This window comes from Ochotona princeps, chromosome 21 (genome assembly GCF_030435755.1).
Source record: "Ochotona princeps isolate mOchPri1 chromosome 21, mOchPri1.hap1, whole genome shotgun sequence".
In the NCBI taxonomy this organism is placed as follows: Eukaryota; Metazoa; Chordata; class Mammalia; order Lagomorpha; family Ochotonidae; genus Ochotona; species Ochotona princeps.
In genome coordinates this window covers 38169676-38186186 of record NC_080852.1, presented here as the reverse complement: position 1 = coordinate 38186186, position 16511 = coordinate 38169676, and the positions used below count along the sequence as shown (strand labels likewise).

The window sequence follows — 16511 nt, the reverse complement described above, 5'->3', positions numbered from 1 at the left end:
GAAGTTCTTTCTCTCTGTCTCTCCTCCTCTCTGTAAATTGACCTTTCCAATAAAAGATTTATTTTATTCACTTGAGAAGCAGTTAGATTTTTCCATTTGCCCCAAATGGCCACAGTGGCTGGGGCTGGTCAAGACTAAAGCCATGATCCAGGAGTTTCATCTGTGTTTCCCACATGGGTGACATCTGCTGTTGCTTCTCAGAGTCAGTATCAGGGAGTTAGATCAGAAGTGGAGCAGCTAGAATTTGAACTGGTGCTTGTATAGAAGGCCAGTGTTGTAAGTGGTGGCCTTCTTTGCTGTGCCACAACACTGTACCCTGGTCCCCTCATATTTTTAGGTTTCTCTGAATCCCTGTTAATCTGTGACTTTTGGAGCCAGACTGCCTGAATATAAATTACTGCCCTTTTATTTGACTGCTGCGCGGCCATGGGCAAGCTCTTCAATGTCTCAGTGCCTTAGTTTCATAACCAGTACAGTGGGATGGCTTACAGAAGCGTACATGCGTGCTTGCTGGGGATGCTCAGTGCTTCTCATGTAGTAGTTGCTTGGTACGGATGAACTGTTGCACCACTGTCAGGTGTGTTTCTGAGCTGCCTCTCCTCGTTAATAAGCAGTGTCTCCTGCTGGAATGTGGCGCTGTCCTGAGGGCTGGGTCGTTGGCACCCAGCTGCCCACTGGCAGCAGCCACATAGCCTGTGCTTTTCAAACCAGTCGTCATCACTCCCCTTACAGCAGAAGAAGATCTTCATGATCCAGGGCCACTACCCGGTGATCCGCTGCCTCCTGCGCCAGAGGGGCTGGGTGGAGAAGAAGATGATCCATCATATGGGCGCCCCGGCTCTGCTACCGCCCCAGAAGGAGCTGGACAACTCGGCAGCAGGTGACAGCGACACCCCCGAGAATGGTGAGGGGGCCCCCTGTCCTGAGATTGAGGCCTGATAAGGGTCAAGGGCAGGGCCAAGGGCTTCACCAGGCTCTGTGCCCACAGAGGATGAAGACGACCAGGAAGAGTTTCAACCACCACAGCCATTCAACTTCGAAGGGTTTCTGGAATGTGGCGATGTGGAAGGGATGCATGCCTTAATGGTGAGGCTGGAAATTGGGGGCTGGGAGAAGCAGGGGTACAGTGGGGGCTGTGGTAGGGAGTGTGAGCCCTGGGGTACAGCTGGCTAGTGTTAGGGCTATCATATCCCCTCTGTCTTCTCAGTTCCCCAGTGGTAAGGAGAAGCGATGCCTTGTGTGAAGGCAGGGTGGGCCACAGAGTGGGGAGGGGCTTAGCAGAGCTGGGACAAGGGTGGCTTGGAGTTTAGAACTTTGCTTGGGGAGGCAGCAACTGGCATAGCCTCCTTCCAGATAAAAGCCCTGTGGTTTGGGGTGGACATCTAGCCCAGTAATGAAGCCAGTTGCAGGGACACCCATGTCCCATATCAGAGTATCTGGCTTAACTCAAGGCCTGGCTCCATCACAGTTCCTGATGCTCACCACAGCCTGGGAAGCAGCAAGAGCTGGTTCAGATAGTTGAGTTCTCACCGTCCGTGAAGAAGGCCTGGATTGAGTTCCTGGCTTCCAGGCATCTGGGGAGTAAACTAGTTAATGGCAGTTCCATCTGTCCATCTGCCTATCCATATGTCTTTCTCCTTTGCCTCTGAGATGATTTAGAAAACCCCCAAATTCCATATTATTCATCTCAGCAGGGGGCCTTAGGATCTGTTACTGCGACAGGTATGGCCATGTGTATTACATGCACCTCGGCTGAGGCCAGGGGTTCATAACCAGGTTAGGTACCACAGCTTGGAAAGAATAGCTAAATGTGCTTGCCCCTTCTCCGTGTCAGGAAGGGTTGAGCTCCAAGGACTTGATCCTGCAGCTCAGCCTCACAAGTCCTCAGGCGGGCCTGTCACTCTCCCTGGTCCTCAGTTCCCTGTCTGTGATGGAAGAATCACCAGGGTCCCCACCTGCTGGGGTAGTGGCGAGGACTGACTGAGATGACGTGGACACGGCCTGGGACACAGCACTGTTGCACACTCCTTCTCTTAACCCTCAGAGTTGAGGGAACAGGGAGAGACGTGGGTGCACAGAGGAGCATCTGTGACATGCTGTGTACCCATCAGCCTTGACTCCACTGTCCTGCAATTGGGCACATCGCAGATAGCCAGGGGCCAGAACACTGCATAGCATTCAGTCATTGAGCTTGGTCAGTGCTTATCACCCAGTCTCAGGAAGGCCACCCACTGGCCTCTTCCTTGCTCATCTAGGGTATGCCTCTGAGAAAGCGGTGTTTTCTCACTTCACACAAGGAGCTTGTGGGCAAGGCAACACATTGTGCCTGCCCCACCCCCAGCTCTCCGTGCTGGTCAATGGGATGGACTGCTGCAGGCCATGCTGCCCTCACCAGCTTCCCTGTCTCCCTCTCCTCTCAGTCCCGCATGGTTCGCAATGAGACCCCCTACTTCATCTGGACCACTCGGCGGGATGTGCTGGACTGCCGTTTCCTTTGCAAGGACCAGATAATAAACCACTACGCCCGGGCTGGTGCCTTCACCACAAAGGTGGGCTCCTGCGGAGGGCAGCCTGGGGCCCCTTGCCCCGTGACAAGAGGAAAGTTCTCAGGAGAGGGCGAGACGTACCCTGGAGTGTGAAGCGGCAGGCCTCTGCACAGATGTCTTTTGCGGGTGTGGACAGCATGATGAGAGTGGTTTCCAGTGGGTCTGGAGCCAGAACAGACACCAAACCCAAGGGCATGGAGCGGGAGAGCTTTGTGTAGGAGGCATCTGCCATCCGATTGTTGGGGTACATGAGGAGGATTCCTGGACTGTTGGGGGCGGGGGAAGAGATTGGAGCACATCATGCAGGCCCAGCAGGCGGGGTGAGGGCTGTGAGCGTGCCCTGCTGAGGCCGCCATGCCATGTTCTGTCCCGGAGCCCCCTGGGCCGGTCCCCAGCCCGCCCCTCAGCTGCCGACTCTGCAGGTAGGCCTGTGTCTCAACCTGCGTAACCTGCCCTGGTTTGACGAAGCTGATGCCGACTCCTTCTTCCCACGCTGCTATCGCCTGGGGGCCGGGGATGACAAGAAGGCCTTCATAGGTAAGGAGACACCTGTCTCCAGGCTACAGCCCCAGACTCCCATTGCAAAGCTTTGGTCTTGACCTCTCCACCCACCCGTGTCTGCTGGGCACACTTCCTTCTCTGCCCTTGTCCCAGTCTCCCTAATGTGCTTGCCCTCAATGAGCTTCCTAGCTCAACACACCTTCTCCTCCTGATGAGCCTCAGTGGGTTCATTCCCGCACGGAGCAGGTGCTAACTGAAGTCATTGCATCATTGCACTGGCAGAGTCTGGAGTCCAGAGTAGATTCCAGGCCTATTACAAGTTCTGTTGGCAGAATCACGGTCTAAACAAGTTATGAACTTTGAGCTTCCAAGGAAGAGAAGGGTCCATCTGCAGCTGACCTTCTGGTTGGATCAGAATGTAGATTCAGATTAGATGTTGGGTTTAAATTACATTCCCAGTCTGAAATTGGCCCGGGGCCTCAGTCAGGAGCAAGTGTGGAAAGCTAAGCAGGAATGGAAGAACACAGATCCCGATGGCAGACCCGAGCCAAGACAGGTCAGGTCTCAGACTACTTGTCTGGCTGAAGTGGGAATCAGGCTCCAAAGCAGGGTCTAGAGTCAGAAGATGTGGGGTCAGGTTCCAGATCCACCATGGGGCAGGTGATGATGAGGTTCCGGAACCAGAGCAGGCTGCAAGCCTGGGGCTGACCAGGGTGTTCCTTGCCCCGGGAGCAGAGGACTTCTGGCTGACGGCCGCCCGCAGCGTGCTCAAGCTGGTGGTGAAGTCCGAAAGGAAGTCACGTTCACGCCAGGCCAAGGAGGAAGAGGCCCCAGGTGGGTGCTGTGGTGAGCGCCCCTCCCCTGGCTGTGTGTCCTCCTATTCATCCATGCCCATCTGGCCATCAGCATGCCTGCCTACCACCATGTCCATCCACTGCTCCATCTACTCATGCACCACCCCACCACGTGCTGACTAGCCCGTGCGCTGTGCTGTTCATGCCACTATGGTCTCCTCACCCACCTGCGGTTGCCTTCAGGTTCCTCTTCCACCTGCCTGCTCCCCAGCTTCTCTCCCCATTTGCTGGTTCTCCTGCCCTTTTACACACCACCCTCACAGGCCTTCCTCCATCCCTGCCATCTCACACCTGACTTCTGTGCCTCTGCTGGTCCTCCCAGAGGTGAGGCCAGGAAGGAGCCTGTGGGAACCTGCATAGCTGAGGAGGAGGCAGGGTGGTGGAGGGTGGCTCAGGGACCTCTTGTGCTGTGCGTAGGAAGCAGCCTGCTGGAGTGGGAAGGGCTCCTGAGGACCCTCTGACTGCTGGCCCTGCACCATTTGCTCGTCTCTTCATCCTGCACTCCGAAGCATACTCAAGAGTTCTGGCAGTGGGCCCAGAATTCTTGCACAGGAAGACCCAGGAAGTCACATATGTGGGGGATCACCTCAGCCAGGCTTCCCAAGTGCATCTCAGACATCGTTGAGTGTGTTAGGGGTCCCAGCAGTAGAGTGGCCAGAGGTACATGCTGGGAACATGCCATCAAGGCCATGGGGGCAGTTAGCACAGATCCTCAAACATGCAACAGGCCCTGGAACAGGGAAACCCAAAATTAAGAGCTGAGATCTCAGGTGAGTCGAGAGCAAAGCTTCAGGGAGTGACATTCACAGGGCACTAGGAAGCCTGGGTTTGCACTGTGCCTTGTTGGTGACAGGCCATGGGACGCTGGAGGGTGGCACATGTCAGCTTACCTGCGGTGAATGCAGCAGTGACAGGCAACTCCCTCTCCCTGCAGGAGAAAAACAGCTCAAGAAGGGAGAGAAGAAGATAGCAACTGTGACCCCAGAGTTTGTAGACAAGGCTCTGAGTGTGTGTGAGGAGCACCTTAGCACCCTGGCACACCTGGACATCGACAGGGATGTGGGGGTCCCCCTGTACTTGGGCCCCGATGGCTGGGCCCTCTTTCTGCAGTGCTACTACCAAGTGGTCCAGTGAGTACCTGCTGCGGGGGTAGGGGTGGGGGCACCCACCTGCTCCTGACACCTTCCAGGTACCAGCCACTCTTCTGCACTCTCATGTAGTGCAGTTACACCCAGTCATGGCCTGTGCCACCACGTATTCCCAAGTTCAAGTCCTGGCTTGGCAATTTTCAAACTGAGACTTCGGGAACATGAGCTCTGCTTTTCTCAGATGCCACTGTGTGTTCTTGTTCAGTTCCGTTTTGTTTTTTAAGACCTACTTTCATTTGAAAGGCTGATTTACAGAAAGAAGAGACAGATTTTCCTCCACTGTTTCACTCCCCAAATGTCTACAATGGCAGAGCTGAGCTGATCAGGAACCAGAACTTTTTTCTGGTCTCCCACTTGGGTGCAGAGTCCCAAGGACTTGGCCCATCCTCTGCTGCTTTCCCAGGGTATAAAGAGAGAATTGGTTAGGAAGTAGAGCACCCAGGACTAAAACTGGCACCCATATGGGATGTGAGTGCCAAGGGGTGGAGGATTAGCTTGCTGGGCCACCATGCTGGCCCTGACACAGCATGAGTTTTTTTGCTTTTATTTTGTTTAAAGATTTATTTATTTTTATTGGAAAGGCTGACATACAGAGAAGAGGAGAGACAGAGAGGAAGATCTTCCATCCAATGATTCACTCCCTAAGCAGTCAAAATGGCCAGAGCTGTGCCTATCCGAAGCCAGGAGCCAGGAGCTTCTTGGGGGGTCTCCCACACAGGTGCAGAGTCACAAAGCTTTGGGCTGTCCTCGGCTGCTTTCCCAGGCCACAAGCAGGGAGCTGGGTGGGAAGTGGGGCTGCCAGGATTAGAACTGGAGCCAATATGGGATCCTGATGCATACAAGGCGAGGACTTTAGCTACTAGGCCATGGCACCGGGCACCGACAGCATTTTTTTTTTAATTTGTTTATTTTATTGAAAAGGCAGATATACAGAGAGGAGGAAAGACAGAGAGGAAGAGCTTCCATCCGATGATTCACTGCCCAAGTGACCACAACAGCTGGTGCTGTGCCAATCCAGAGCCAGGAGCCAGGAACTTCTTTCCGGGTCTCAGCAGGGCACACAGCATTGCACGCAAGGCCTCTGTGTGTGCAGTGCCAGGGCAACCTCCACAGGGCCATATGAACTCCTCCAAATTGAGGCTACTGCTAAAACACTGCCGACCACAACCAATACAGCCTCCTGTGGCCCCATACCCATGAATCACATTTATACATTCAGTCAAACAGAGGGAAAAAAAGTTCTTCCATCCCCTGGGTCACTCCCAACGTGCCAGACAGCTGAGTCAATCTGAAGCCAGGAGCTTCTACCTCGTCTCCCTTGTGGGTATAGGGTCCCAAGAACCATCCTTGAACCATCCTCCACTGCTTTCCCAAGCCATAATCTGGGAACTAGACCAGAACTGGAGCAGCCAGGACTAGAACTGGTGCTCATATGGGGTGTTGGAAATGTAGCAAGAGGATAGCCTGTAAAGTTACCACACCAACCCTATATTTTCCTTAAATGATCTGTCTCATCAGCAAGTTTTTTTTAACAAGGTGACTCTATAAAACCCTGATAGGTTTTATTCCCTTTTTAATAAATCAAAAACCATGCTGTTGGGGTTGATGTTGCGGTACAGTGTGTTAAGCTGCCACCTGCAATGGCTGGCATCCCATGTGAGTACCAGTTTGAGTCCTGACTGCTCCACTTCTAATCCAGCTTCACCTGTAAAGCAGTGGAGGATGGCCCAGGTGCTTGGGTCTTTTTGACTCAGGATGGAGTGTTCCAAGTTCCTAGCCCCAGCCATGGTTCCCATATGGAAAGCGAACTAGTAGCTGGAAGATCGATTTCCCTCTATCCCCCCTCTCACCCTGCCACCCTGTAAAGAAAACCGTTGTGTTGAGACTTTTCTGAGTTGCTCCATCACACTTCCTGTGAGAAGGCACTTTGTACCCGGGACTGGGAGAGAGTGTTGGGACTTTGGCATGAACATTGCCAAGCCCCTGCTGTCTGGTTGTTTCTGTTCCTGGCACTGCTCCAATGGCTACTGTCTTCTCCTGATAGGAGAGAGAGGGCTGACATTGTGGCATCATAGGTTAAGCTGCCGGCTGCAGTGCTGGTATCCCATGTGAATGCCGTTTTGAGTCCCCACTTTAAGCTTCCAGTCCAACCCACTGCTAATACACCTGAAAAGTAGTAAAAAAAAAAAAAAAAAATGGGGGAGCTGATTGCTTGTACTCATGCCCCCCTACAACGGGAGACCTGGGTGAAGGTTCCGGCTCCTGGCTTCAGCCTGGCTCAGCCCTGACAGTTATGGCCACTTGGGGAATTAGCTAGCAGATGAAATCTTGCTCAAATCTTGCTCACTCTTGTTCTTTTTCTCTCTGTCTCTATCTCTGCCTTTCAAATAAATATGTGAATCTTAAAAATTGAGGAAGAAGGGAGGGGAGAAGGAAGGAAGGAAGGAAGGAAGGGAGGGAGGGAGGAAAAAAAGTGTTGGGGGAGTTGGGTGTTGCACTGTTTGTGACCATGGCATCCTATAGCCCAGTGCTAATTGGGGTCCAGGCTGCTTCACTTCGGAGCCATCTTCCTCCTGCCAGATGGCTCAGGCCCGACCCCAGGTGGGAGGCCCATGTGGAATTGCAGGCTCCTGGCCTGGCCCTGGCACAGCCCTGCTGTTGTGGAGTAGACGGGAAAGTCTGTACACCCTCTCTCTGTCATTCTGCTTTTAAAATAAGTAAATTAAAAAAAAAAAAACAGAATGGCCTTTTTGTTTTTAAAGATTCATTAACTTACATGGTAGGCAGTATTGGGGAGGGGTGTGCACTTCCACCTGCTGTTCACTCCTCAAATGCTACAGTGGATGGAGCTTGTTTCCAGAGAATCAGAGAACTTTCCAAGCCAGGCACCTGCTCCCTTAGCCTGCCTGTTGAGCTTCTGATCCATGCCTCACAAAGTGCTTGGCCTTGGGGTTTGGCAAAGCACTGGAGGAAAGACAAGGTCAGGCTTCCGGGGCGCCATCCAGTGAGGAGTTCACAGAAGGCACCCTCAGAATCCCTCGGGAGTTCAGTGATCATGCCTGAAGAGAACAGGTGCACTAAAGGAGTTAAATGAGGGGGGCCCTGTCCATCAGCAACCAGCCCCTGGTGCAGATCTGAAGGGAGTGGACTCTGAGGGCAGGGAGGGTGTGGGCAGCTGCCAGCAGAGGGTCAGGTGGTTCCAGTCCTGGCCCAGCTTCAGCAGAACATGGGCAAGTCTCCAAACTCCACAGGCTTCAGTTTGCTCTTCTCCAAAAGGGAGCAGCTGTCCAGTTAGAATGCCAGGCAAGTTCAAAGAGCTCATGAAAAAAGGGAATAAAAGGTATTTACTTTGCTATGAAAACCAAGTTTGGAAATGCATGTGTGTTAATTTTTCTGGGTGCATATCTTCCATGAACTTATGGAGGATCCCTCGTGTGGAAAACTTTGGGCACAGTGCCTATCACACAGTAATCTTTGGAGCTTGAATGACTGCAGTCTGCAGGAGCAGTTCCAACAAACAGGAAGGGAGGTGGCAGAGGTGCGGTGTTGGGCTGCAGGGAGTGGCTTGAGGGTGGAAGAGGATATGGAAGAGACCTGTCCACCCCTCTGCCCCCAGGCCCAGCCCTGCCCAAGTTCCATTGTCTTTCCCACAGTGAGGGAGCGGAACTCAGGCACCTGGAGACACAGGTACAACGCTGTGAGGACACCCTGCAGCGGCTGCGGGCCGTGGTGCCCCAGATGGACATGGAGGGAGACCGCAACGTGTGGATTGTGAAGCCAGGAGCCAAGTCCCGTGGACGAGGTGGGGGTCCGCCCTTGCTCCCAAAACCTGACATTCTGTCATGTCTGTTATCCACTGTAGGCTCAGGGAGTTTGGTGGAGTGTACTCTTTTTTTTTTTTTTTTAAAGATTTGTTTTTATTACAAAGTCAGATATACAGAGAGGAGGAGAGACAGAGAGGAAGATCTTCCATCCGATGTTTCACTCCCCAAGTGAGCCGCAACGGGCTGGTGCGTGCCTATCCGAAGCCGGGAACCAGGAACCTCTTCCAGGTCTCCCACGCGGGTGCAGTGTCCCAATGCATTGGGCCGTCCTCGACTGCTTTCCCAGGCCACAAGCAGGGAGCTGGATGGGAAGTGGAACTGCCGGGACTAGAACTGGCACCCATATGGGATCCCGGGGCGTTCAAGGAGAGGACTTTTAGCCGCTAGGCCATGCTGCTGGGCCCGAGTGTACTCTTTTGAAGGCAAACTTCCCTGGGTACAAGTCCAGCCAGCCTTGTTACCAATGCTCTGCATGGCCATGCATGTGTCGTGGCACATCTCTGAACCCCACTTTTTTCTCTGTGGTGATACTTGGCACTTGCATTGGGGTGAGGATTAGTTGGGGGAATCCATGGGAAACCCAGCCTGGTGCTGTTCTGGAGCCATCTCCCCATAAAAGCAGGCCCCTCCTCACCTACCTTATGTGGATGTGGTGACACTAGTGCTCAGTCAGTCATCACCAGAGGGCTGTCGGATGTGACCAGTGCCTCCTTATAGGCTGTGACACAGAGGTGAGGGTAGTGGAGGGAGTAAGTACTGTATGTATTCATGTTTCACAAAAACCTAGCACTCAGGACATTTTTATTTATATGTAGGTTCGTTATCAATCAAACCAAACTGGAGACTTTTCAAAGATTTATTTGTTTTCATTGGAAAGGCAGATCATATGGAACAAGAATCAGGAAGATCTTCCTTCTGTTGGTTTATTCCCCAAATGGCTGCAATGGCCAGAACTGAGCCGACCAAAGCCAGGAGCCAGGATCTTCTTCTGGGTCTCTCACACAGGTGCAGCATCTCAAGGCTTTGGGCCATCTTCTGCTTTCCCAGGCCACAGGCAGAAAGTTGGATGAGGAGTAGAGCATCCAAGACTAGAACCTGTACCCATATAGGATCCGGATTTAGCCACTAGGCTATTGTGCCAGGCTCCAAACTGGAAACTTTTTAAAAATTTATTTATTGTTATTGCAAAGTCAGATATACAGAGTGGAGGAGAGACAGGAAGATCTTCTGTCCAATGATTCACTCCCCAAGCAGCCACAATTGCCATAGCTGAGCCAATCCAAAGCCAGGAGCCAGGAGCCAGGAACTTCCTCTTCCAGGTCTCCCACATGGGTGCAGGGTCCCAAGGCTTTGGGCCGTCCTTGACTGCTTTCCCAGGCCACAAGGAGGGAGCTGGATGGGAAGTGGAACATCTGGGATTAGAACCAGCGCCCACATGAGATCCCAGTGCATGCAAGGTGAGAACTTTAGCCACTGGGCTATCGTACCAGGCCAGGAAACTTTTAAAAACTTATATTCTTACAAATTCTCTGCTTTGCTGGAGGGAACAGGTTGAGGTGGAAGAGGTTGCCTTACCCACAGGGCCCCCTTCGTCCTGTGAGGATGAGAACTTGGGGTGTTCTATTCCCTGGCCCCAGCCCACCCTCGACCCCTGGCTGCTCCTTCGCCCTTAGGCATTATGTGCATGGACCACCTGGAGGAGATGCTCAAGCTGGTGGACTGCAACCCGCTCATGATGAAGGACGGCAAGTGGGTGGTGCAGAAGTACATCGAGCGGCCCCTGCTCATCTTCGGCACCAAGTTTGACCTGAGACAGTGGTTCCTGGTCACTGACTGGAACCCCTTGACCGTGTGGTTCTACCGCCACAGCTACATCCGCTTCTCCACACAGCCCTTCTCCCTGAAGAACCTGGACAAGTGAGTCCTGCTGCCCAGCTCCTAGGGGCTCCCAGTCTGGGGGGTGGTGGGGACTGGCAGGTCAAGAGGCAAGGAGGGCACAGCAGAGTCACCCAGACGCAACAGCTGACAGATACTGGCTGGGTGTGCACCCCACACATTTTCTGGACACTGGGGAGCTCACAGCCTGGGAGGGAGAGGCAGACGAGCAGTGTGTGGAGGAATACAGCAACCTAAGAGCTTACAGGGACACTGGTTCCAAAAGAGCAGATGTCAGGCAGGGTGAAGGGAGGCCAGGGGATACCGGAGATAGGCAAGGTAAGCCGTAGCATCTCATGGGGCATGGGCCGGGGTCAGGTTCCCTGTTGGCAGCCTCCAGGCTGGGTGGCTTTTGCCCAACAGAAACTCCTGGGAGGCTGATGTCCACATGTGGACGATGGAAGCATTAGTGTGAAACCCAGTGGTGGGCACTCACATGTGGTGGGGCTTCATGTCCATGAATGTGGAAGCCCCGTGTGTCCGTCCTCTCAGCTGTTCTTTATAACCTGCCAGCTTAAGGACTTGCCTGAGACCCCGGTCAGTGCCAATGATGAACCTTGAGTGCATCTGGCTGCTCTCATAGTGTTCCCCCTGCCACCTCCTGCCCTCCTAACCCAGATCATTCAGTGTGGCACCCAGGTGTTGTCCACTCAGAGCTGAGATGGCTTCTAGCCCCAAAGGTATGTGGAAGGCCCAACTGTGTCCTATTCCCTCAATGAGATCCTGCCCTCTGCCCTAGTGCGGTGCACCTGTGCAACAACTCCATCCAGAAACACCTGGAGACCTCATGTCACCGGCATCCCTTGCTGCCAGCAGACAACATGTGGTGCAGCCAGAAGTTCCAGGCCCACCTGAAGGAGATGGGGGCCCCGCATGCCTGGGCCACCATCATCGTGCCTGGCATGAAGGCTGCTGTGATCCATGCGCTGCAGACCTCACAGGATACAGTGCAATGTCGCAAGGCCAGCTTTGAGCTCTACGGGGCTGACTTTGTGTTCGGTGAGGACTTCCGCCCCTGGCTGATCGAGATCAATGCCAGCCCCTCCATGGCACCCTCCACGCCCGTCACCTCGCGGCTCTGTGCCAGTGTGCAAGCTGACACCTTACGTGTGGTCATTGACCGGCGGCTGGACCGCACCTGCGACACAGGAGCCTTCGAACTCATCTATAAGCAGGTGAGCTGGTTGGGCCCAGGCAGGGCCTCTGGGAGATTGCCTCTTTCTCCAGACCAAGTTCGAGACCCAGGCCCTAGGCTTAGTCCTGCCCCTTGACCTTGGGCTCAGTGTCTATATAGCAGGGTAGTACCCCCTTATTGTGGGGTCTGGGAGAAGGAACTGCATTAACGCTTGGGTAACATTAGGGGGCGTCAGATCATGGAAAATGTTTTTCAAAGAGTTCAAAATGTTTTATACTAAAATCAACATGAGTTTTTTTTTTTTTTTAGAAACAGAAACAGACAAGACAGACAGAGGGAGAGTACCCCTGTGCTGGTTTACTCTCCAAATGGCAGCAGAAGCTGGGGTCTGGGCTGCAGCCAGGTGGATGTCCCGAGCTCAGTCTAGGTCTCCCATGTTAGTGGCAGGAACCCATGTCCCTCGGCCATTGCCTCCCGCCTCCTAGCATGTGTGTCGGCAGGCAGCTGGGGGCAAGAACCCGAGCCAGGCTCTGAACCCAGGCAGTCTGTCACAGAATATAGGTGCCTGGGCGCTGGGCTAACTGCTGGCCCCTGACCTTACATGATACCCACTCACTGGTATTTCCAGAGACATGCACAGCATAGCATTTGGAGCAAGGTCGGTCCCTAAGCAGTGACCCCAGATGAGGACACAGGAGGTCGTGGGTCTCCTGTTTGTAAAGCAAAGGTAAAGTTAGCACTCAGTCCCACAGGGACTGAGTGAAGTTCCCTGCCCCCCAGGGCTCTGCTGCTGTCTTTGTTGCCTCATAAGCTTGGGAGGGTTTCCACTTGTTAAGTGACTGGATGTGCAGTTGAAGGTGTTTAATAGCAGCTACAGTGATGGTGATGATGATCATGATATGAAGCATTTGCTGTTGTTCTGGGCACAGAGAGGGGCCTCTTCTTTGTGACAGTTACTCATGATACCTTATTTTACATTTTTTAAGATTGTATTTCTTTGAAAGTGAGAGACGCAGAAAGGGAGCAAGAATCAGAGCCATCGTCTGCTTCTCTCCCCAGACGGCTGCAACCGCCGGGGCTGGGCCAGGCCAAAACCAGGCTTGTCCCACTGCGTGCAGGAGCCCAAGCATGTGGGCCATCTGACGGTGCTTTTCCTAGGCAGGTTAGCAAGGAGCTGGATCAGAGAAGGAACAGCCAGGAGAGAAGTGGGTGTCTCAGCTTCCCACACTGTGCCACAGCAACAGCCTCCCTTGATGATATTTTAAAGTAATGTTGTTGGCATTTCAGATTGACGGAATGTGAATGAGAGAAAATATCAGGGCAGAAAAATGCAACATAGCCAAGGCCAGGATTCCACTGTGGTGCCGGGGCCCTGCCCTGGATATGTGACCCAGGGCTGTTCTGCTTCGCCCAGTGTCACATGGCCCTCAGCTGGCCTTTCAGTGCTGGTCAGCTTTTCCATGTCAGGCCAGAGTGTCACCAGAGCACATGCCTTGTGCTGCTTGCTTTATTTCTTGTCTGAATCTAGGCCATCTGCATCTCATTGCTGGGTGGGCCTCTGGACAGGGCCAGGCAGCCGCCCCACATTCTGGATCTGTCTGATTGGCTCCTTGTGGTGGTGCTGAACTCCAGCTTCTGTGTCTGCATGTTCTGTAAACCAGATGCTAGGTCAGACCTCTTGGTGAGACAGGATGTTTTCCACAAGGCACATACCTTCAGTGTCTCCCTGTTACTGGTGTCGAACTTGACCGTGGGCTAAGGCAGCAGCTGCCAGATATCATGGTGGTGATAAGCTGCACCCTCCCCTTGGCAATGATTAATTATACTGTAAGGTGAGATTTAGGCTGTATGCAAATGACACATTTTCCTGTCATCCTGTTCCCCTGATGGTTTTGATTCTTGCAGTTACAGTTGCACAGTGGCTAGGTTCTAACCAGGTCTCCACTTGTTGTTGGTTGTGATCCTGACCGGTGAGCTTTCTCTCTCTGGCAGGGGCGGCTAGAACATGCAAACAGCTTTACTTCCAACAGGCTCCCATGTGTTTTGTTGCTCAGAGGGTGTTTAGTCAGGAGCCCCTCATACAATGCCAAGCTCAGAGGAGGCTGTGAATCCCCCCGAGCACAGCTGCCTTCACAGGCCTGAAGAACTAACTGTATGGGATCACCTCCCACAGGCCTGGTCTCTGCCCGCCACATCAGCTGCCTGTCCTCTCCACATGCTGCCACCCTAAAGGTTGTGGCCTCTGCTCACTCCTGGGCATCCTTGCTGCCGTTTGTCTGTCTGTGCAGGATCTGGTTAGCCCATGTTCATCATGGAAGTGACCCACACCCGCACCAGGGCTGATCTGGCTGCAGCGCTGGGGGACGGGCAGCATGGCAGGAACTGCCTGTGGGGCTCCTTCCCATGCCTCAGCCCTAGTCCTGCTGGGCGGTGAGGACTGAGTGGGCCTGGTCTTCTCTTGCCCACAGCCTGTTGTGGAAGTGCCCCAGTACATGGGTACCCGGCTCCTGGTGGAGGGCTGCACCATCAAGAAGCCCATGGCACTGTGTCCCAGGCGGCTCAGACTCCACCCAGCATTCCCACACCTGCTGACCCAGCAAGGCTCTGGGGAAGGCAAGGACTCGGGGGTCCCCACCTCTTCTCGGAATGCGGCCAGGGCCAGAAGCCAGAGGCATGCTGACAAGTCGGACTTCACCCCCGTCACCGCAGTCCCCGGGAAGGGGAAGAAAGGCAAGGCGAGAAGTGTCAAGGCCCTGGCCCACCCCAGTCTGCGCAAGTGGGACCCCACCAGCTCCAGGATGGGCTGCATTCTCACCATGACCTGGGCTAGTGGAGACAGGCACCCCCACCCCCTGGATCGCTTGCCACTGAGCCCGAAGAACCCCCAGGCCCTGGGTAAGACCATTCTCCCAAAGCACCCCAGGGTCCCACTTGCCAAGCCCCTCCCCTGCCAAAGTAAAAGCCGACACTCATGGAGCCTTTTTCCTAGCTGTGTCCACTCCAGGCGGCGATGCAGGCTGTGCCCTTGCTTGCACACAGTAGCCTCGGGAGGAAGGGGCCTTGAGCTGCCACACTGCCACCACCCAGCCTCCTTTGTCCTCCCAGCAGCCCAACCAGATAGGTGCTGTTACCCCCGTTTTCCAGCTGAGGGATCAGGAAATGTAAGCAAGTTCCCCGAGGTTGCACAGCTCAGCAGGGGCAGAGCTGGGATGCAGACCAAGGTCTGTTGGACTTTCCACCCTGCATTCCCCCCCTTGTCCCTGGAGAAGGCCCCGGGAGGGCTCCATGTCCCTGCCCTTCCACCCTACCCCACCCTTCTACCTTCCGCACACACCTGACTGACCGGGCAGCTAGTCGGCCCTGGGCCCTCCCTAGCCCTCAGAGCCGCCCTTGCTCCCGCAGCCCCGTACCACCTCCCCAGTCTCCACGCCAAGGCCCGGCTGCCTTCTTCCCGTGTGCTCGGAGCCCAGGGGCAGGCCCTCAGTCTGCAGCCCCACAAGCTGCTGGGCTCTAAGGCCCTGTCGACCACAGGCAAGGCCCTGATGACTCTACCTACGGCCAAGGTGTTCATTTCCCTCCCACCCAACTCTCATCTCAAGCTGGCACCTGGCGGGCTGAAGCCAAGAAAGGTGGGCCTCCAACTGCGACTTGCAGACAGTGTCGGGTCCCAGGGTCAGGGCTGCCTAGCACCTGGGGGAAGGGCTAGCTATGCCCTCTGCATTCCTGATCATCTCTCCCTCTCTCCCCTTCTTCCACACTGAGGAGGCTCTTGCTTCTCAGCGCCTTCCCAGCCCCAGTGCTGGACGGGCCCTGTGGTATCTGCCCTTGGACATCGCAGCTCTTCCTAGCACCCCTAGGAAGGTCAAGGCCAGACGCGGCAACAAATCCAAGACTGAAGTGAGCCCTGCGAGGAGGCTGGGCATCCCGGATGCCCTGTCCCTTACTGACAAATTCCAGGGGCTGCTGGGCATGGGGGACATGAGGCTAGCGAAGCCCCTGCTTTGATCCCTGCTGTACCCTGCCCCTGTCCTGGAAACAGTGCCAAATAAAAAGGAGCAAGTGAAGCATTGCAGGCTTTGTGGCCACGGGAGGGTGAGGAGCAGCGCGGTGAGGTGCCCTCCCCCACTTCTTCAGGGGAAGAGCTGGAGCCATCTCAGCAGTGCAGCTCCCAGCAAGGTCCTTGTGTCTCCCAGGCCCCAGGGGACGGGGCTGGGGCAGGGATGGGCAGACTTTCACGGTACAAGGAAAGTGGCTTTGCAAGGAGCAGTGGCTTGCCTAAAGCTGTGTTAGTGGGGATGACAGCACGGGCTGGCAGCAGAATTGCCCTAAGTGAGACATAGGAAGGACCGGACCTCTGTCACCTAAAAGCAGTGTCTCCAACAGACCATGCCCTTATTGGAAACTGTGCCATTTCCCAGTTGAGTTGGCCCCCAGAATGTGAAGAAAGTCTACAGGTGGAATTTACGGTAGAGGCACCAGAGGTCATCCCAGATGATCTTGGTCCGGACAGCCCTCAACCCACGATAGGGCTGCTCATGGAAGTCAGGAAGAGACAACTGCTCTCCCAC

The 16511-nt window shown here is 54.4% G+C and overlaps 1 protein-coding gene across 15 annotated transcripts in view; it reads left to right on the top strand.

Moving 5' to 3' along the window:
* The window catches only part of LOC105941520 (actin-related protein 2/3 complex subunit 4), a 32532-nt gene extending 16525 nt beyond the window's left edge, over positions 1-16007 (top strand). For 2 of the 15 annotated variants that reach the window (XM_058679019.1, XM_058679012.1), the window contains exons 3-14: positions 736-904; positions 989-1086; positions 2421-2549; positions 2969-3083; positions 3783-3881; positions 4836-5031; positions 8703-8851; positions 10547-10790; positions 11548-11983; positions 14412-14838; positions 15346-15572; positions 15706-16007. In XM_058679019.1, coding sequence (XP_058535002.1) covers positions 736-904; positions 989-1086; positions 2421-2549; positions 2969-3083; positions 3783-3881; positions 4836-5031; positions 8703-8851; positions 10547-10790; positions 11548-11983; positions 14412-14838; positions 15346-15572; positions 15706-15948 — 2532 coding nt within the window. In that variant the 3' untranslated portion in view covers positions 15949-16007. Of the gene's footprint in view, positions 1-732; positions 905-988; positions 1087-2420; positions 2550-2968; positions 3084-3782; positions 3882-4835; positions 5032-8702; positions 8852-10546; positions 10791-11547; positions 11984-14411; positions 14839-15048; positions 15165-15345 lie in introns of all 15 variants that reach the window. The other 13 variants (XM_058679018.1, XM_058679010.1, XR_009247394.1 and 10 more) reach the window with 12 other exon arrangements.
* The last annotated feature ends 504 nt before the right edge of the window (positions 16008-16511 follow it).